General features: G+C 41.9%; 1 protein-coding gene across 1 annotated transcript in view; it reads right to left on the minus strand.

Moving 5' to 3' along the window:
• UBE3C (ubiquitin protein ligase E3C) overlaps positions 1–14649 on the minus strand; it is a 72742-nt gene extending 58093 nt beyond the window's left edge. The window contains exons 1-7 of the mRNA XM_064162810.1: positions 14441–14649; positions 7744–7797; positions 4538–4612; positions 3789–3935; positions 2938–3053; positions 840–997; positions 24–177 (exon numbers count right to left, since the gene is read on the minus strand). Coding sequence (XP_064018880.1) covers positions 24–177; positions 840–997; positions 2938–3053; positions 3789–3935; positions 4538–4612; positions 7744–7797; positions 14441–14506 — 770 coding nt within the window. The 5' untranslated portion in view covers positions 14507–14649. The remainder of the gene's footprint in view (positions 1–23; positions 178–839; positions 998–2937; positions 3054–3788; positions 3936–4537; positions 4613–7743; positions 7798–14440) is intronic.
• Between the last annotated feature and the right edge of the window lie 7362 nt (positions 14650–22011).

Raw genomic sequence — 22011 nt, forward strand, 5'->3', positions numbered from 1 at the left:
ATCTATTTCATTTTTTTTTTTACCTTGCACCTTCTGGACAGGAGCTATATGTAAAGTGCAATGGCTTCAGAACATTCTCCAGAAGTATTTTTGCAATAGGGACTCGAGAAACATCAGAATACTCAATACTCGAGGGAAGCTTATTGTTAATTAACAAATAAAGCGACTTGTAGTAGCCTGCAAATAAGAAATACTACTTTTAAAATATATTAGTTGTATTTCCTCTTTTCCACATAAAACAATTGATATACTTAACCTTAACTTGTAAAAGACTTAACAATCATTGTGTGAAGATTTACCGAGGAAGACATCTTACAGTAGTCCCAAGACACACGCACATAGCTAACAGGATATACCAACAAACCCCTTGGAAACATCATTTTATACAGTCATAGATCAATAGGTTCATTTCAGCTTGAAGTCAACTTGATCTTCTGATATCCACGATGAAGTGAATAATCTGAGTGACCTCTCTGTGTGTGTCTCTGTGTGTGTGCATGTGGATACATGCATTAGAGTGCGAGTGTGTGTAAACAACTAGAATAAAACTTTTGTTAGGTAATATCCACCTACCCTCAAAATTTGTGCTAAAAGCCTACATGATTAACTTGGTAGAATATTCAATTTATAAACAGAATTTCCAAAGAAATCAAACAGTAACTTCTAAAGCAGTGATCTCCCTATAAGCAGAATGCCTATCTAATGTATAGGCTACTATACACAGCACTTAATTCATTCTATTCTTGGTAAAGGCAAAGAAGTGACTAAACAACATGGTCTTCATATAACACACATTCTGTTCCAGTATTTCCCAGAACTTCTAGTTCCTAGCTGCTCACCTTTTTGAATCATGTAGTGCAAAATTTCTTCAATTAACGATGTCACATAGCTGACATCTTGTAAAACAGGCAAATATGTATTCTCAGATGAAAATACCTCAAGCATTCTCATAGGAAGTGCAACATTCAGACTGTCATCATTGCAATTTTGCAGTAGCCTATAAATTAAATTAAATTTCAGTTATTTAGTGAGATATTGTTCTTATTTCACCACCAGCATATGCACACTAATTTAAAACTAAAAAAAACCCTTTCAAATTCACCTTAAAATAACTTATTTATGTTTGGCTTCCAAGTTTTCCCAGTAATTTAACTGTATCTTTGTAATAATAATTCCTAGGTTCACAGGGTTTCTATGAATATGGTATTCTCTTCAAATCCTACTAAATTCTTGCTTTCAATGACTCTAAAGTTTGGAAGTCTATTGCACAAACTGGAAGAGAAGCAAATAATACATTATTTTCCACTACATATTACCACTCAGATTAAAAATTAAGCTATGAAACCAACATGGGCTGGGAACACACATACATGATGTTACACAGTGTTTAACTAAAACAATGTCATTGATTGCACTGATAGTCTGAAATACTACAACTGTTCTGATCCTTGTAGGAAGTTGCTTATGAACCAACTACCAGTAACCACAGAAATGGTCAAGATTAAGGGCCTGGTTAGAAATAGAATTCATTACTATGAGATGTATTTTTGTTCTAGCAGCTTCCCTTCCTAGCCATTCAGAAAAAAAAAAATCATAGAGTGGTTTGGGTTGGAAAGGATCTCCAAAGGTCACCTACTCCGACTCCTCTGCAATAAGCAGGGATCTAGAAGCAAAAATGATTTTGATAACACAGCTAAGACATTTCACTGAACAGAAAAACAAAGATAACTCTGACAAGAGGATCTTTTTCACAGATGTAGTTGCAATCAAGCTACTGTTTTTTTTTTTGCTACAGTATTACAGAGTCAATTTTTTTACCATACCATGAAAAGCTACAGCTTTTTGTGAATCTGAACTCATCCCAAGGACACGCTTTTTTGGCTACCTCTCCTGGTTGCTTTCTGGGCTTTTGCAGAACATTAAAGTTCAAAAAGCAAACATAAGCACTCATTATCATGCTGGCAAAGTAAAGTTAAGAAGAGCTTCTTCCTTGATTCTCCCTAACTGTGTAGGCAGGGACAGCCCTTTCACTCCTTTTGGTTTCCCACATCACCCAGACTGAAAGGGACAGTGGAAACACTACCAGTTGCATTTGCAAAAAAACACAAATGCAGTGAAAATGTACAATTTGACCCAGCACCCCACAGCTGTGTTCCACTTTACATGGACACCTTAGAAGACCACTACTGAAGTCTTCCTTAGTAGCTGGTATCACTAGTTTTTATACATACATTATGCACAACTGCAAATACACAAGGTTCAGTGATTCAAATGAAACAATTCTCCAAAAAAGCCTCAACATTAAAAGAAAAAAAAAAAAACTAACTAATTTTAAATCTCTGGAGAGTAGAACTAGTTCCTAATATTCATAAGAGAAATATATTGTGTTCTTAAATAAAGCTTTAGCTGCCAGCTATTCAAGCTGCCTTAATAAATTTACTTTACAGTGAACCTTTCTGGATCCTCCCACTACAAATAATAAATGTACTGCCAAAGCCAGTAATGTTTCTGGGTAACGTGCCTTAAATTCAAAATAAAGTGCAAGGAAAAGTATCTCAAATAGTATTAGTTTTCAAACAAAACATATCCAAAGTACATCCTTGGAACATCAGTCGAAGATAGTATCGTCTCATTGCTATCAGCTCCCCACACCTTCTGGTTTCACAAATATTGCTAATGATAGCCCTACAGACAAACAGCTAAGAATATCTGCATGGATACCCTCTCCTAGGCAGGGCAACCCAAGCACATCTTTAACTTGAAAGTCAATGGAGCTTAAGAACAGTCCATTGCCTTTACATAGGAACAAACATCCTCTACAATAGCCTACACAAAAAGTCTTCTCTATAAAATAAAATTTACATTTAATGCTTCATCTGCTGCAAGAAGAAACAAGCAAATGGCCAACAGCACGGGAGAAAAAAGAAAAGAGTTTACCTGCAACACAGCCCCAACAGTCTTTTTATTTGGAATAAGCAAGTAAGTCTGTCTGGACCATCCAACTGCTTAACAAACTGAGAACTGTGTTTAATTAAATTCTGACACATCCATATCTGAGAAAAGATACACACAATTTCACTGTTTATGGCAAGTTACATTGTTTAGTGCACCACAGACAGTAACATTTCCTTGCTCTCTTGAATATCTTTGGAGGATTTATAAAACACCAAGTAAGATTATGTTCAACTGAGGAAAAAAAGTTATACAACATACACCACAAAACTGCTAGCAGCAAGATTTGAGAGTTAGGACTGAATTCAAATAACTTCTTATTAAAAAAAAAATCACAAACAAACAAACAAAACAACCTTACTATTTTTTATGTTTTAATATAGCCATAATTCTTTAATGTCCATTATTAATATCCACTATGAATCATACTTACTCATACAGCTGTTATGTTTGCAGGGACTTTGCAATTGATATGCCAGAGCTACTGACCCATAAAGAAGAAAACCCAACCCCAACAGACCTCATGTCACTCCCAAAGCAAGTGGAAAACACTATTTAAAAATTAAATGCTAATGCAAGTATAGAATTTGTAATAAATTACTGTGAATTATACAGATGGACATTTTCAAAGCTTCATTTCACAGACCGCATGCATGTACATGTATAAAATCTCATTTTAAGTAATTCTGCCTAAATTTAAACCAGTAGATTTTTACTGAAGTGGTCAAAAGATGGTTTTGCATCCCTTTGAAAATGTTTGAAGGGCAACTAATGAAGAGCATTTTGAAGTGCATGAAGTAAAAGTACTATGGATCAAAGTATGTAAGGGTACTCACCAAACGCTTAGAATCCTCATTCTGTCTATAAAAAAAGAGCAACTGACGAACCAGAAGAGTCAAATTAGCTCCATTAGCAGTGGAAAAGCTTCCTCCAGACTGGGCCAAATCAGCACAGTGATCAAATTCACTTCTTTGGATAGAGTACTTAAAAAGAAGAAATGCATCAATATATCCGTAATAATTAGGACTTAAAATAGAGATGTAATTTTTTTAAAGCTTCTTTTCAACTTTCCATCCAAAGTGGCTGCAAAGTAGTAAAATGGATACAAGTATTTGCTCAGACATGAAAACATACACACTACCATAGCCACAGCCATAATTGCTTTCTCCAAAATTGGGAAAGTACTTCTTGCTTCTCAAGTAAAAGAGTATCACAATCGTTTTCACCTAGTTTAGTCCATAAGTATTAGTGAATCTAAACAGATACAACTCAGTCTACCACCTCAGCCATACTGGGAAAAAAGTAAGGTCCACTGGAGTGTGACTGTTCCCATCTCTTAACTGTTTCGATTTGCTTTGTCAGCTCAACAAAAACACTGCATAATGCCACTGTGGTACACTGTCACAGGCATACTTTGCAGAAAGAGCATCCAAATATCAGGAGAGAATAAGAATTTCCACCTTAGGAGCATATTCAGTACTCAAAAAGGTGAAGATTTTTCAATGGAATTATATATCAGCAAAAAAAAATCTCATTTTCAGCCAAGCTGGTTTATTGATTTATCTAGAAAGAGCCAAGTACTTACTTGATGTTTTCTGTCTCTGTACCCTCTTACAAATGACTGGATTATTATTGCATTTTTCAGCCTCCGCCTTTCTTCCTGTAAAACAAAGCAGAAAATGGAAATCATCACTGTGGAACTGACTCATCATTTATCAAATATGCATGTGCATTCTAATGAAAATCAAGCACTGTTTGAAGGCTTGCACCAAATAAATCAGGAAGAAAGCTTTTTATGTATAAATTTAACATTGAGATGCTGCAAAAGTTTTTTATACTCCCTAAGTATGTAATAGTACAGAAATTAAAAATCCCACATTTTCATTAGATGAAGTCTTAAATATTGAAGAATTCATCAAATTCAATTATATGATTCCTCTTTCTGCATAAATCAGCTAACACTGAAGATGGCCCTATTTGTTTCCACTCAAATACATCCGTGTGACATGGCTGGTGCAGTTTACATGTGTGGGGGGGCAGGGGGGGAAACACACACACAAAAAATCCAGTTATTGGAAACCATACTGCTGTCAAAAGGAAAATTAGACCTAATGCTTTAAGACCAGGAGGACAATATGAAAATGAATAAAAATTCTTGCTCTCTCCTCAAGTCAGATCTATAAAGTCTGTGATTTTACTACGTCTTCCTCTGCAGCTACAAAGAGCAGTTAAAATCGTCCTCACTTTCTGAGGAACTTAAAGCTAGCTAAAGCCAGCTTGCTTAAAGTACTATGGAAAGACCACTCTGGGAGTATTCTGACAACACCCCCAGCATATCCCATCCATCACAATAAATACCTAAGGGAAGTGGCTACTGTCATTAGGCTTCTAATAATATCCGTAATTAGGTTTCTAATAATGTCCATATAGCTTCTTAGAGGATAAAGAGAGATGTAAATAATAAGTTGCTCATGAACCTAAAGCTACAAAGGTAGAGGAAGAGCAAGAGCAAAAATCAGAGAAGCTCACTTTCAGGAGGGTAATTTTAGCATAATCACTTCTTGAACCGTAATGAGCCTGTAATTCTGAAGGCCACCAAGCAAAACAAAACATAAAAATTTCATTTAAACAAATTAGGGAAAATTCACACCAACTTTCAACTTGCAAAAACTCAACTTCGAATTTATTGTCCCATAAAGATGTATCTAACTGAAGCACTTAATCTGAACAGACCAGAAAAACAGCAGATCAAATTGCCACCCAATGTCTATTGTAGTTTTCTTGGAAACTGTCAGATCCTAAAGCAATTTCTCTGAACAAGAATATATCTGAAGGATTCTAATTGCCTCTAGAGTGTTGCCCAAAATCAAAATTTTAATAGGTAAAAGGATATTTTTCTCTCAGAAGTATCTAACAGCAAATTTGCAAAGTATGGAGGTAAGCAGAAGACAGTTTCAATTACAGAGAGGCACTATCTCTTCCTAATCATAACGTAATGCTTGACTAAAAGGCAGGTATGTTCTTCTTTCCTCTAGGTATAGGTTTTATCTAGAATAATAATTGTCAATTAGAGTCCATGTTTTTCCAGTTTGGTGAACAGGATGCCATGTGGGATAGAGCCAAATGCCTTACTCAGGTCCTGGTAGATGACGTCAGTTGCTGTTCTCTTGTCCACTGTTGCTCTGACTTCATAATAAAAAGCCACCAAATTTGCCAGGCGTGAATTCACCTTTGTGAAGCCATTGCTGGTTACCACCAATCACCTCTGCTTTGTTTTCCATTTGCCTTAGCAGAGCCTTCAGGAGGATCTGCTCCACGATCTTACCAGACACAGTGCTGAGACTGACTGGTCTGTAGTTCCTGGGATCATCCTTTTTTCCTTTTATTATCGTCAATGCATTCCAGGAACCTCTTAGATTGCTGGTGCTCTGCTGCGTTGTCCTTCCAACAGATGTCAGGGTGGTTGATGTCCCCCATGAGGACCACGGCCTGTGAGTGTGAAGCTTCTCCTATTTGTTTGTAGAGGGCCTCATCTGCTTTACCTTCCTGATCAGGAGGTCTGTAGCAGACTCCTACTATGATGTCAGCTTCTGTTTTCGCATTGCACATCCCCAGGTGGAGCTCCATGGACTCCAGTTTATCACTGATGTAGAGGGAAACACCCCCTCCCTTGCTCCCCTGCCTGTCCCTCCTGCAGAGTCTATAACCATCTACCCCCAAGCTCCAATCATGAGATCCATCCTATCATGTCTCAGTGATGTCAATGACATCATAATCCTCTAGACTTGCACATACTTGCAATTCTTCCTCTTTGTTCCCCATGTTCCTCGCAATAGTGTAGAAGCATTTCAGCTGTGTCTCTATGGGAGCTGACTTACTTGCTGATTTTCCCTTACCCTGTTCTTTGGGCAGTCTTTTCTCAGTCTGTACTTCAACCCTAGGGTCAGATTCCACCTGTCCATGCTCAGGCACCTCTTTGGCTACCAACTTATCTCTACCCTTCATTTCTTCACTACCACATGCATTAGCACGTGACGTTTCCATGTTTGTGCTACTGTCTGAAGGGGATCAAGCTCTTCTCTCTAAGACTTTGACTGCATTATTTTGTCTGCAGCATGCTTCTGAGCAGCAGGCTGAGAGCCCTTACTAGTCCTCCATTGGTTCCAAACTGGGACCAATGCCACATGGAAACCTGATGACTTTGTCCCACTCCCCCTTCACATCCCGTTTAAAGCTTTGTCAACTAGCCCTGCAATCTCCTCTGCAAAGACCCTGCGGCTGCTTAATCCAGTGTCTCTGCCATCACTGGAACAACAGAAGAGAAGATGATTTGTGCCCCTGAATCTCATCCAGTCATCCAAAGGCCCTGCAGTCTTTTTTGATTGTTCTGGGACTACCAGTCATTATTTCTTTTCCTCCTACATGGAAGATCAATAATAGCTAGTAGTCCGTGTACAGACGAAACACTGCAATTTCACTATCCAAATACCTGTCTTTTTCCAAAAAAGTCTAGATCAAATGAGCACCAAAATAAAAGGAAAAATTCCCTCTGCAACCAATAGATGTTTCATTACCTTCTCCTTTGAGATTAAAGTCACTTCTAGGAAGCATTTTTAAAAGCAGTCAAACAGTTTGCCAATTCTAGCATACTAGAAAATTACAGAGAACTTGTGAACTGGAACAAAACATTCCTGAACAAGGTATGACTGCAACAGAAGTACTTTGGACTGCACGTGTTACAACACAGAAGAAAAATCCAGGGTGCAAGCAAATGCTTACAGCCTACTTTACCTCTCGTTTTCTCCTTTCTTCCTGAGTACGATGCAGGAGAGAAGCCTTTTCTTCCTATAAAACACAAATAACGATGTTAATGCATTTTGATTCAAAGATGATTCAAAAGTGTCCATGATATTTAATCTAGACTTCACTTTGGGGTATATTCATAATATGTAACACATAAAACCCTGGAGAAAAGCAAGTGTCAATCATTTTCCATGCTTATGGATACATGTAATGTACCCCTCACAATGGCAGAGGAAAGCTACGTGACAAGGGACAGGCAAACAGCAGCAAACAGTACTGGTCCCCGACCAAACCTGTCTCCTCAGCATCACACTAATACAGGCAAACATCATCTAAAAATAGGAGAGCTGAACCATAATAAGGTTCCAATTCTATCAGGTAGTATCCAATGTTTATCAAGTGTTTTTCTTGCTTGGAGAGTACACAAGTCATTGGAACAGGTGTGCATAGCAAGCTGGGGCATCTTCAAAGTAAGCACTGTTCCAAACCCCCATGCTTTTGTCTAACTTGCAAAAACACACTAAGCTCTAACATTTACTCACCCATTTCCTCAAAACTTGTCCACTAAAGATGTCAAAACAGATTTAGAACAGAAATGAGAGAAACTTTTCCATTTTTAAATTTCGAACTCTTGGCCCGAGTTAAGGCTAAAACCTAAAACTTTCAGGATAGTTAAGTCTCCAGCAGAAAAAAAGTAAGTATTCATGAGACACCTAAAGGAGGCCAAAGTAAATTTCACGTTGGCAAACAAATGTTTGTAAGATACTTAACCACATCTAAAACAACTGTGTTGGAATATTTTCAAAGTCTACAAGCAAATACAAAAAACTGAGGGCAAAACTCTTCTAAATTTTTCTTCCAGTTTCTTTAGGATAGAAAATACTAAGAGAGGGTGAAAGAAAAAACAATCTAGAGATTAAAAAAAAAAGGAGAAAAGGAGTTTAAATTTGGGAATGTATTTCAGATCATTTACTGCAGCAAGCACAGAGAATAACAAAAAACAAACCACAAGATGGTTAACCATGCTTTCCTCTAGAGACAGCATTTACAGCCAAAGACACCACTAACTACAGCTACTGCCATCTAAAGACAGGGTTTTTTGCCCTTGTGTTAAACACAGTATAAACAAATCACACCAGAAGCCATACACAAGAGGATGTATTTCCGCTCAAGCAACCGGCAAGGCTCCAAGTCTGCTTGGTAATGTGAAGCAAGAGATTCTGACATCACACACATAAAAAGGATAAAATAATGTACTAAATCAAGAAAGTTAAAAAAAAAAAACCAACTGAAACTTTAAGCCATCTGTTTGTTAACAGATTAGTTCTTTTTCAACAGATGATACCCACTGCATTCAATATGTTAGTAAAATGTTCCTATGCAAAGTGAGCAGACTGACATCCCTTCAGTGTGCCTGGAAAAAATCACTCTGCAGACAGCACCATGCAGAGAGTATTTCTACTTAGAAGCAAAATGTTGCTGAATTTGTCTTTACACTTCAGATTGAAACGAAAAGGAAAAGAACATATTGGAAGACAAATTGCTATATAGAATCATAGAATCAGTGAGGGTTGGAAGGGACCACAAGGATCATCTAGCTCAAATCCCCCTACCACGGGCAGGGACACCCTATCCTAGATCAGGGTATGTGAGTGAAGAGAAGATTGGTATACAAAAATAACAAAAACATGTACAAACATTATAAATGTAAGAGATTAGTAAATACAGGAAAACAAGAGGGCTTATCAGAAACAAATAATTCCAAGTATTTGGAGGTGGGGAAAGGAGATATAAGAGAGTAGCACATTCTCACTTAATATATCACTAGCTTTGCATTGATCAGGAATCAGGTTCCTTTAAGCAAGCACTCTTTAAACCAATCCAAACCAATATAAATTTTCAGTCAATGTCACATACTTGCTTTGAGTTTTTGCAAAGAAAAACACCAACTTGATAAAGTATGAATTAAATACAATAGAGGAACTATCTTAATGAAATATTCAGGTATGTACTTCCTGCCTTAAAAAGACAAGTCCCACATAGAACAGAAACATTAAGGAACAGAATGGTAACTCTCACTAGATATATTTTTATTGTATTTAAATATATCTCCTTTAGAGCTATTCGACCCAACCACAATATGCTGCCCCTTCAGAAATTAAGAATTAACAGCACTCAACAAAAATAAACCCACCACATGAAAGAGATGGAAAGAACTATGAAATAATCTTCACCTACAAAGGGTGCTCTAACAAAATCATTTCTTAAAGAGTTAACTGGACAATAATCTCCGAAATCATCTTATAAACAGCACAATGAAAAAGAGCTAAATTCTATAGCTGTTGCTATGCAGCTGGCTGTGAATGACAGCAGCATTACAGCAGGGGATGTACACCTGACAGCTCCCATCTTTGTAGTCACTTGACTGCTGACAGGTACAGACACTGTTTCACCACCTCTTCCTGCCTACAGCCAGGGCTACTCACAGTACCAGATTTTCCATTCTCAGAAAAGGTTGTAGCTCCCAACATTATTTTAGACAAGATGAACTCCACTTCAACTGCTTTCTCCAAATATTGAAAGAAATTAGCATTTTAAAGACTCACAAGGTCTTGAACTGAACCTCAACAATCTAAATTCCATGGACACACAGCTCAGCCAGCCTGAGTAAAACATGTTCAGTAGCCTGAAAACAGCTGGTGGCTCTTCATATCTCTGATTGTTTACATCATGGTCAAGTTTATACATACAGAAGACCACTTTCCAGAAGAATGTATTTTAAAGTACTTAAAATACGCCAACAAAGAGGCATTTGGCCAGGAAAAGTCTGATCTTTTTGTCTTCCACAAAAACATCTCTTAGGAAACACCAAAGATACTCAGTAAAGTTGATTTCATTGTTACTTTCATGACAGTGCTAACTCATTTCTATTACAAATTTGTACTGCATTATAGTTTTAAAATACTCTATTTTAAACTGTCTTGAGATTTATAAAAGCATGATTCAGATATCCCAAGTGATACTGTAGATCCACCTTAATAATATTCTTTTAACCACTTTCTCTGTTAAAAGCTTACAAGATGTCATTATTACATTTCACAACCACATGTGGAGCTACAAAACTGCTAGCACCTCTCCATGGAGGCACAGGGAACCCTTTGCATGGGCTGGTACCTCATATTTTCCATAACACTGATAAAATTAATAAAGGGATAGGCCTGACAAGTATCAAATCAAGCTGGCACTGTTAAACAGTGGGCTGGTACCTCAGGGAAGAAGGAATCTTACAACTCATGGAAGAAGGGATCGGTCACTTGGGAGAAATACAGAGAAGTAGACACGGCTTGCAGGAAAGCAACAAGGAATGCCAAAGCCCTCTTGGAACTGAAGCTGGCAAAGGAAGCAAAACAGAAGAAGAAGGGCTTCTTTAAATCCATCAGTAGGAAAAGAAAGAACAGGGAAGGTGTGGGGGCACTACTGAATGAGAAGGCAGCCTTGATAACTGAGGATGTAGAGAAGGCAGAGTTGCTGAATGCACTCTTCACACCTAAGACTGAACTCTCCTATGTACTCCAGACCCTGGATGAAGGAGAGGAAGCCTGGAAGAGGGAATGCTCCCCACTGGTCAGTGCAGACTGGGTTAGGGATCAGTTATACAAATTAAACATTCACAAGTCCATGGGCCCTGATAAGATGCACCCAAAGGGTGCTGAGAGAACTGGCTGATATTATCACCCTACCACTCTCCATCAACTTTGCCAAATCATGGCAGACAGGAGAGGTGCTTGAGGACTGAAGGAGAGCCAATGTCACTCCAGTCTTCAAAAAGGGAAAGAAAGAGGTTCCAGGAAACTCTAGACCAGTCAGCCTCGCCTCCATCCCTGGAGAAATGATGGAGTGGCTTCTGTCAGAGGGCATCTCAAGGCACTTTGAAGAGAAGAAGGTTATCAGGAGTAGTCAGCACAGATTTACCAAGGGGAAGTCATGTTTAACTAACCTGATAGCATTTTATGATGCCATAACTGAATGGGTAGATTCAGGGAAACCAGCGGATGGAGTCTACCTTGTCCTTAGCAAGGCCTCTGGCAACGCTTCCCATGACATTTTAGTGAGCAAGCTAAGGAAGTTTGAGATGGAAGAGCAGACAGGGAGGTGGGTTAGGAACTGGTTGCAAGATAAGAGTTCAGAGGGTGGTGATCAATGGTGCCAGGTCCAGCTGGAGAGCTGTGATTAGTGGTGTGCCCCAGGGATCAGTGCTGGGGTCAATTCCGTTCAAAATCTTCATCAATGACATTGATGAGGGCACAGACAGAGTCTGCTCAGCAAGTTTGCTGCTGACACCAAGCTGGGAGGCTTGGCTGAGACAGCTGAAGGCTGTGTGGCCAACCAGAGAGACCTGGACAATCTGGAGAGCTGGGCACAAGGGAACCAGATGAAGTTCAACAAGGACAAGTGCAGAGTCCTGCATGTGGGGAGGAGTAATAAACTCCACCAGTACAGGCTGGGAGGTGATCTGCTAGAAACTAGCCCTGTGGAGAGGGACTTGGGGGTCCTGGTAGATAACAAGTTAACCATGGCACAACAATGTGCTCTTGTGGCCAAGAAGGCTGATGGGATCCTGGGGTGTACTAGGAAGTGTGTGTCCAGCAGATCAAGGGATGTTCTCCTCTCCCTCTGCTCTGCCCTGCTGAGACCTCATCTTGAATACTGTGTTCAGTTCTGGGCTCCCCAGTTTAAGTGGGACAGGGATCTGCTGGAGAGGGTCCAGCAGAGGGCTAGGAGGATTGGAGGGCATGGCTTACGAGGAGAGGCTGAGGGACCTGAGGCTTTTTAGTCTGGAGAAGAGAAAACTTAGAGGGGATTTGATAAATGTTTATAAGTATCTGAGGGCTGGCCAGGAGTTGGGGGACAGGCTCTGCTCATTGCTCCCTGGGATAGGACAAGGAGCAATGGGTGTAAGCTGCAGCAAAACAGGTTCTATCTGAACACAAGGGGGAACTTCTTTATTGTAAGGGTCACAGAGTACTGGAACAGGCTCCCCAGAGAGGTCGTGGAGTCTCCTTCTGTGGAGACTTTCAAGGCCTGTCTGGATGTGCTCCTGTGTGATCTGTGTCAGATAGTATTGTCCTGCTCTGGCAGGGGAGTTAGACTCGATGACCTCCTCGGGCCCCTTCCAACCCCTAATATCCGGTGATCCTGTGATCCTTGTGGTCCCTTCCAACCCTGACTGATTCTATGACTCTAATTTCAGGATCCATTTCTTTTACCTTTTAATACTTGCCCTTGGAAATTTTCACCTGGATAACATCACTAAATCAGGCCCATATAGTCAAAACAGATCAAGTTCTGTTGAATTTTCATGTAGAAATCAGTTGGTGCAAAAGAAGACATCACGACAGCTGTTTATTTCTGTGGAAGGAAACATGTTGGGCAAGTAACACTACAAGTAAGGCAGTGTCAGAAGTTGTAAAGTTCCTCAAGTATAAAGCTGAGGAGCAGGGTGTGTTCTGTCCTACTTAAGCTAGAGAATACCTATGGTACTTTGGAGATGTGTAATGCCATTGCATGTAGTCTAATGAACAGAAAGGTCAACGGTAACCAAAGATGATTCAGATTTTAACCTGCACAATTCATTCAGCTTTTAAGATGCACAATTTAAATACAGTTCTGTTACACATTCTCTTTAATAAACTAAGGTAATACCTGAATGCAAACTTCACTGTGATTTTAATCACATCATGCAGTATTTTAAAGTTCCCGAACTAGGCTGCCAAATCGTAGAAGTTTCAGAGAATCGAACGTGAGTATAGTGCAAGACTTCTTTTTACCCCAATTAACACTGAAAAAACCACTAATGAAAACGCCCATCGACTTCCTACAGAGTCCTGTCCAATGGCAACATGGGGATTAGTGCTTCAGCGGCGAATTAAAGTGACCCTTACAAATCAGGCCGCTTCTAAAAACACTTTGTCCTTTCTCTTCGGCAGTTCCATGCCCTTCATTGCTTGGCTGAAACGTTTTACTACCCTGGCCAATCAGCAAGATCTACACAAACTGTTTCACTTTTTTTTCCATCAATAAATGCAAGGAGAGTCAATAGTCTGGCACAGCAGACGATTAACTGCTGCTCGCACGACAAATCGACGGAAAAGCTGAACCTGGGACCCTGCAACCCCCCACTCACGTGGACGAAGCCTCCCCCCAGCAATTTGCATCCATCTGGAGCTGTGTGAGGCTGTTCCCCACGCCTCTGACGACGCCAGACGCTCCCTTCGGAGAGAAATGACGAGAGGCTTCCCAAATATTCACTCCTTCACCTAGAGATGAACTGCTCGAAGGTGCCACCAGCCACAACAAACCGAACTGCTTAGAGGAGGGACGAGCTACGGAGACATTTCCTTGCTTCCCACAATTCTTACTACACTACAAGCCTGGGAGGGGGCGTGTGGCCTGACTGGGGGGGGGGGGGAAATCCACAACACACTGCCTGAGAGAGCAGGGAGAAACACAGCATCAGCACAGAAGGATTTCCTCCCTCCCCCCAATTAAACCTTAGTCATAGCTGCTCCCATTTTTTGAAGGCCCAGCAGTAAAAATAACGATAATACAAGGCAGCAAGGCAGGCGAGGGACAAGAGAAACCGACAGAGACACAAACGCGGAGACAGACAGGCGCTGTTTCTTACCTTCCTACTCGCTCCTCCAAGAGACACCTTGGGCCTTGTTTTGAAATCCCCTTCAAAGCTAAACATGTTTACAGCTTATCCCATCTAGAGCGGGGTTCTGCCGCCCCCCGAGCTGACCCCGCGAAGGGGGCGCCGGCCGCCTGGCAGGCAGGGGCTGGCGGAGGGGCCGCCGGCGGTCCCGGGAAAGCACGAATCGCCCGGGCTGGCGCCCGCGGCCACCCGCCACCGGCGAGCCCCGCGCCGCCCCCGCTGCCCGCCCCCACGGGGCCGCTCGCCTCACGGCGGAACGGCTTCCCCCCTCCTCTCCCCACCTTCCCTGCCCCGCGGCCTTCGCTTTCCCGGTCGCCCCCTTTCTGACCGGCGGCGACGGCTGAGTGTAGTGGGAGGGAGCAGGGAGGAAGCAGAAGAGGGGGCTGTCGGGGCAGCTGCACTTGCACTGGGGGAGCAGCCGGCTGTGGAAATAAGATGGCCGCCGCCCGCAGCCGCTCCGGCGCGCTCCCGACGCCCGGGCACGGCGGCGCGCACCGCCCGCACCCGCCGGAGCCGCGCCCCCGGCCCTAGCGGAGCCGCGCCTCGCTCCGCGGCGGCCCCGGCGGGGGGCGGGGGGTTGCGGCCGCCTCTGTCCGGCAGCTCTAGCGCCTAGCCGTGGCCCCTGCAGCCTCCTAGCTACGCCGCGCCCTCAGCCCTGCCCGGGCTTGGCGACCGGGATGTCCTCACCAGCCGTTGTAGCTGGTTCTCTCAGAGGCGCGACCGGTGCCCAGTTTGCCCCAGTTCGAGTTGGTTTATCTAAGACCAACCTCCCCTTTTCAATAGGAGCTCTGTGCGGGAGCTGGATTTAGAACCGTTTGCACTGCCTCTGCTCCGACTGCACTGCACTGAGGATGGACTTGAGCTGAGTGTCCCGCTTGGTCTCGGCACAAGGCTGCCTGGGCTGTGATGGTAGGCGCTACAGACCTGTGTCGTTCGTCCTTTCTGCGAGATAGGTGTACAGTAGCCAGTACACCGTAACGGTGTCTTCGTGAGCAGCGTGAAGAGCAAACACTGAACACCCGGGCACAGCAGCTTGTGCTTACTCAGGTGTCAAAACCCACTTGAGAAAGTTCCTGCCACAGGTGGGCCCACATGAGGTCAGCGCCTCAACAGTCAACCAAGGATGGAAAGACACACAGGCTGTCATTTGAAAACAGCAGCCCTGAACAGAGACACTACATCCAAGCCTCTTTCGTTTTGTGTTTCTTTGCCTGTTCTCCATTTTTCAGGTTGGTCATTACGTCCTTTCAGCTAGAGGGATGGCATGGACAACAGCCACAGCAAAAAGAGCATTTATTCACTGCAGCTACAAGGTGCTAAATAAATACAGGCGGCCAAATCCAGCTTTCAGTTCCTTCAGTAGAATCTGATTGAGCCCTAGATCGTGAACTCTCCCACTGGCATGTCACAGCACACAAGTGGCGAGGGTCTGTGTGAGGAGACTGTCTGTGCACCTCACAGCTGTTCCTCCTGAGAGCACAGTACTAGTTAACTGCTGGGCAGCAAGGCTGGTGATGGGCCTGGAACACAAACACTATGAGCAGAGGCAGAGGGAGCTGGGGGTGTGCAGCCTGCAGAAGAGGAGGCTCAGAGCAGACCTCGTTGCTGTCTGAAACTACCTGAAGGGAGGCTGTAGCCAGGTGGGGTTGGGCTCTTCTGCCAGGCAACCAGCAAGAGAACAAGGGGACAGAGTCTCAAGTAGTGCCAGGGGAAGTACAGGCTGGATGCTAGGAGGAAGCTGTTGTCAGAGAGAGTGATTGGCATTGGAATGGGCTGCCCAGGGAGGTGGTGGAGTCACCGTCCCTGGAGGTGTTGAAGCAAAGCCTGGCTGAGGCACTTAGTGCCATGGTCTAGATGACTGGCCAGAGATGGGTGCTAGGTTGGCCTGGGTGATCTTGGAGGTCTCTTCCAACCTGCTTGATTCTATGATTCTATACTGCCATCCTGACTAACAAGTGGAGCATTCACTCTGAGGTTTCCTTGAGCTTGGCTGATTCAGAAGAGTCTAAATTTTAAAATTTTAGGTTTTTCATAATGGACCAAGTACTTGGCAAGAGTAAACATCAGACCTGCATTTCCCAATAACATATTTTCAATATAAGCGAGTCTGGCCTCCTGTAAATACTGTTTTCAAATGCAATTGAGGTTTAGAGCATTGTGAAATACCACATCCAATGTTTATTCACAGTTTCAGCATGGTGCATTGATGATGTAATATTGCCTTGCTCTATATGGAAGCAATAGCAGGTCCTTCTCCAGCCTTCAAGTAGACTCCCAACACCCAATAAACTTTGTAGGTCTCATTAGAAAAGGACTCCTCTAGGTGTTCCTAGCAGTTAATCAATTGATTTTTGTTAGCACAGATGTAACCTTTTACATCATGAGATTGTGCCAGATTTCTATCAGTAGCAAAGTCAACCTAGGATTTCAATCCCTCCTCATGTAATTAGCCAAAGAAACATGAAGCTGATGAGACCAAGGTTTCTATGAAGTAGGTTTTGGACCAATACACATTTGACAGATTCCATCTCTAATGTCAGAGGGACACAATATCCTCTGTTGACTCTGGCTGTTGCCTCCCTAATAAGCAGGTGGTAAAGAACATGGTCTTGGCTGATGAATGTTTGTTTGAGAAGTCTTAATGATTTGCATTTGCCACTCTAGATGTAATTTTACTAAATGAAAACTTGTGTAACAGAATCAAGTGTGTATATCATGAGTACAGTCAAACTCTGTCAAAATAAAAGAAGCTGTAAATGTGTTTTCTTTCTTATATTTACTTTTTAAGACAAAATACACATATCACAGTGGAGAAAACTGATTTAGTCTAAAGCAGAGATTTAGTCTAAAGCACAAGAGCAGCTGCTCTGTGAAGGAAGAGAAGTGGATGGTGATCATGACCCCAGCACAGGCCATGCTCACCCTAATGTTAATCCCAGAGGATCTTTGCAGAGCCTGGCAACGATTATAGTGTCCACCAAAATCCCCACATGGGGTGAGCAGGAGTCACTGTCCCTGGAGGTGTTCAAGAAAAGTCCTGGATGAGGCATTTAGTGCCATGGTCTAGATGACTGGATAGGGCTGGGGAATAGGTTGGACTGGATGATCTTGGAGGTCTCTTCCAACCTGGTTAATTCTATGATCCAGACAAAATTAGAAGATAGTGCTACAGCATAGGTCCAATATCCATCCAGGAGGCAGGGCTGGAAACCTGTCTGGCTCAACTTAGATAAAGTACAGAGATGTGGCTGGAGCTGTTCAGGGCACTCAAATCCTGTCAGTGCATTCAGGACCATGACAAACATATATTCAAGGATCTAGGAATAATGCTTTCCTATGTATGCTGTGCTAACACCCACCTGCCTCTCCTGCTGCAATGAAGGTAGCTCATATGCAGTTTCCCATCTTTCCCACAGCTGTTCATCAAATACAGTCTCTTAAAAAAGATGTCACTACACAACACTTTCTTCACTCCCCACAGTCAAGTTTTCTGAGGATGTGTGAATACCTTCTCTTTTCTGTGAATGCATGCCACAGCAACACAAAGATAGTCACACTTGTCAAAAGCACAGGTAAAATGTGATTCCAACCACATTACAGAGAAAATTAGCTATAGACTCTCTCCTGGGCCTGCCCCTTGGTACCAAAGTACAGGGGGGGAAAATTGCAGTACATATCTGATACTATAGGATCTCTATTCTTATTCACTATGAGTGACTTGGATCAAAGCCATTTTCTGAATGTAGCTTGTTGACACCTTGGTACCAAGCAGAAGAAAGCCAAGAATGAAGATTGGTTGAGTAGTAATAATAAAATGACAAAATAATTCCTTCCCAACATGGATGAAGGTCTTGAGTTTGTGTTGTGCCGAGTGCTAAGGATAACGTACTGAGGTGACTCATGAACCTTGATGATTTACAAGCTCCTGTTACCTTAATGTAAGTAATGGCACACTGCTTTTTTTTCCCAGGGAAATGTTATAGACTTTGTGAACACTCCACAAAGTAAATACATAACATTTACATTTTAATAAGAAAATAAATACTCTGCACACTGGTTTTACACTTAGATATAAGATGGTGCTCATTCAATCTTTTTTTTTTAATTCTCAAACCAGTCCTCCAACAATTTCACTTCTGATGCATTGTCCTTCTGGCTCCATTCTGTGCTTATATGCCCAATTTAGACAGGGTAAGCAATCAAGAGGGTATTTGGCAGTTGCTCTGGTTCTGTAGGGTATGATGGCCAAATTGTCACCATCTTACCATTACTTTCCATTCCCTGTGCAATTATAATAAAGTGTCCTAAACTTTTGTGCTGACTTGCTGAACTCAGAGGAAAATCTAAGATGCACTGACAGCACCTCATTAGGTGCTACATTACTTCCCAAGATGCAGAAACAATTCTTTTTCTTACAAGAGTGCATAATAAGTGAACAGTAAATAAGTTAAAAATACTTTAATTTACAGGAGATGAGGCTTGAAACTAATCCAAATGCTGCGATAGGCCAATATCTGATTTCTAGTATTGCTTTAGTAAGGTTTGCTCTCATATGGACTGATGATGGGAGGGTAACTTTTTTTTTTCCTTTTAATTTATTTACTCTGGGTAAAACACTGAAAATTAAATCTATTCTATCAGAGAATATACTGGCAACAGTCTAATGTAAAAAGCACTTCACTTAAGCACTTCCTTTAGTTAAATTTGAGTGCCAACAGATGCTGCCAAGGAATGAAGACATTTTATTTAAAATTACACTGGCAAGAGACCATCAAATTATCCTTAACATTTTCATTAAATTGAGATACAGATATAGTTAGGGTAGTAAATCTTTTCAATACAAGGAGTTTATTCCTGAGCCAAGGCCAGATTCAGCAGTAATTGTAGGAACTATTAAGACCTAAACCCTCATCTACATTATCAAAACAACTGTTCAAGGCTTTAGCCCAGTTTTGAAAAATGGACAGGCTCCATCCTGTACTGCAGAGCTAATCAGATCAGCAAACTACAGCGATGCACTTGGATTCCTGTCTGGGGTGGTCATTCTGTGTTTTGCTGGCTTAGATCAGTGAGATTTTGGGGGGGTTCACTTGAAATCTGTGAGCATATAGGTCGTCTACAGTGCATGCTCTCAAGGTTGTAAAACAGGCAAACAAGTGGTACCTATCTTAATGCTGACACCTTATTCCTCTGTAGGAATGTTGAGCTGAAGAGAATAAGAACCTTTCTAAGATGAAAAAAGTTATTACCCTATGGTCTCAGCTCCTTTATGAGATCTGCATAGCAAAATTCTCCCGCGGAGATTCCTACATTCCATTCACAGAATTTAACTGAACAAGGTCATTTCTTTTAGGCATCCAGTCTTCTGAGGAGCGTGGGGTTAAGGGCTTATTAGAGTTTTATAGCTGTAGTTGTGAGTTGTTATAATGTTCCTTGGCAAATGTTAGTTAACCGTGAATCCTAGTTTGTTTTCTGGGGTTAACAGTGGAGTCGCTGTTGTTGGAGGTGTTCAAGAAAAGCCTGGATGAGGCACTTAGTGCCATGGTCTAGTCATGGACAGAGCTGGGTGCTAGGTTGGACTGGATGATCTTGGAGGTCTCTTCCAACCTGCTTGATTCCATGATTCTAATTCTGTGCTGCAAAGATATTCATCTAAATAATAAAGATCATGATGCTCTTATCCAAGTCTGCCTCAAAACCTAACTACCCATTTATTTCCATAGGAATGGAGCATTCAGGATCCAGAGATGTCTTTTTTGAAAGACCAATTGCAAAGAATAATTGCCCTCAACTGAGCACAAATATAACTTGCTATTTACCTTGTTGTCTTTGGCTTACCTTTAATATACCTGGAAGCTTTCCCTATCTATAAAGCATTACCAAAATTGCCATTCCAAGCGAATTCCAACATGCAGATTTTATGCTGACACAAACATCTGTGCTGTGGGCCAGTACACATCCAGCTGTTGTTAAAATGTGTTCCAGTTCATTTCCTATTTAAATTGTTTGGAGTATTTTTCACCTTCCCTTGGTGCCCATGTTAACAAGAGCCTTATCGAAGTCAGATCTGTTATGTGGTTTGAGGAAAACCAGAATAGATTATTTCTGTGGTTTAGATCACCCAAACTTCCTTGTGATCCAGAACAACACATACCTTCACATGTGCTTGTATGTGCATGCTTTCACATATGGATAGGTGGAAGTGTTTTCTTGCAGCAGTTCTCAGAAAAAAAAATTAAGCAAGTCTTCCATAAATTACTCTTAATTACAAAACCAAAAGGTTTTGTAATCCCAGAACACCCCAGAACATCCCCTGCCTATGCTCATTGTGATCACTCAGATTTGGTGTACTGGGCCTTGGATATTTTAACAGTGGAAAAAAAATGAAAACACATGCCAATACCGTGCCCACTCAGAAGAGAAGTGTTCACTGTCCAGCTCCTGAGATTATGGAATCACAGAATGATTGAGGTTGGAAGGGACCTCAAAACTCATCCATTTCCAACTCCCTGCCATAGGCGGGGACACCTCCCACTGGAACAGGTCACTCAAGGACTCATCCAACCTGACCTAGAACACCTCCAGGGAGGTTGTGGAGCACAGAAGCACCCAATGTGATCGTCAATCACATTGGGTGCTTCTGTGCTCCACAACCTCCCTGAGCAACCTGCACCAGTGTCTCACCACCCTCACTGCAAACAACCCTTTCCTAACAGCTACTTTCAATCTCCCCTCTGCCAATTTAAACCATTACCCCTCGTCCTGTCATTACAAGGCCTTGTCAATAGTCCCTTCATCACAGCCCTCCTGTACATCCCCTTCAGTTACTGGAAGGCCACTCCAAGGTCTCCTCAAAGCCTTCTCTTCTCCAGGCTGCAGAGACCCAACTCTTGTAGCTTGTCCTCATAGCAGAGCTGCTGCAGCACTCTGAGCATCTTGGTGGCCCTGCTCTGGACTGGCCCAAACAGTTCCATGTCCTTCTTGTGTTGAGGGCTCCAGAACTGCACACAGGACTGCAGGTGGGGTCTGAGGAGAGCAGAGCAAAGGGGAAGAATCCCCTCCCTTGCCCTTCTGGCAATGCTTCTCTTGCTGCAGCCCAGCACAGGGTTGCTGTCTGGGCTGCACTCACACTGTTGGCTGATGGAAGATGGAAGTGACTTTCTAAACCTATTGGAAACAGTCGAAATGAACAGCAGTTGATAAGCTCATATTGTCAAAAATAATCCAAAAGTTATTTAAGAGACATAAATTATGAAAATTAAGAGAAAATAAGGAAAGGGAAGGAAAGAAATATAAAAAGCCAATGCCAAAAGCCAGAAATCAGTTCAGGAAGGAAACAATAATATTCTGATATTTTAAATTATTCTGGAGACTTTACTACAACTATGCCATGTAATCCTAGGAGATTTTTTCTGACATACATCTGTGCATCATTCAAGTTATTCAGGTCATTTTTTCTGCATGAGTGTATTCATTTAGTCCTAAATTCTTCTATAATCTTAGATATTGCAGAGCTCAGATCCATTTGTTTACTTTTGCAG

The sequence above is a fragment of the Pogoniulus pusillus genome, chromosome 23 (assembly GCF_015220805.1).
Source record: "Pogoniulus pusillus isolate bPogPus1 chromosome 23, bPogPus1.pri, whole genome shotgun sequence".
In the NCBI taxonomy this organism is placed as follows: domain Eukaryota; kingdom Metazoa; phylum Chordata; class Aves; order Piciformes; family Lybiidae; genus Pogoniulus; species Pogoniulus pusillus.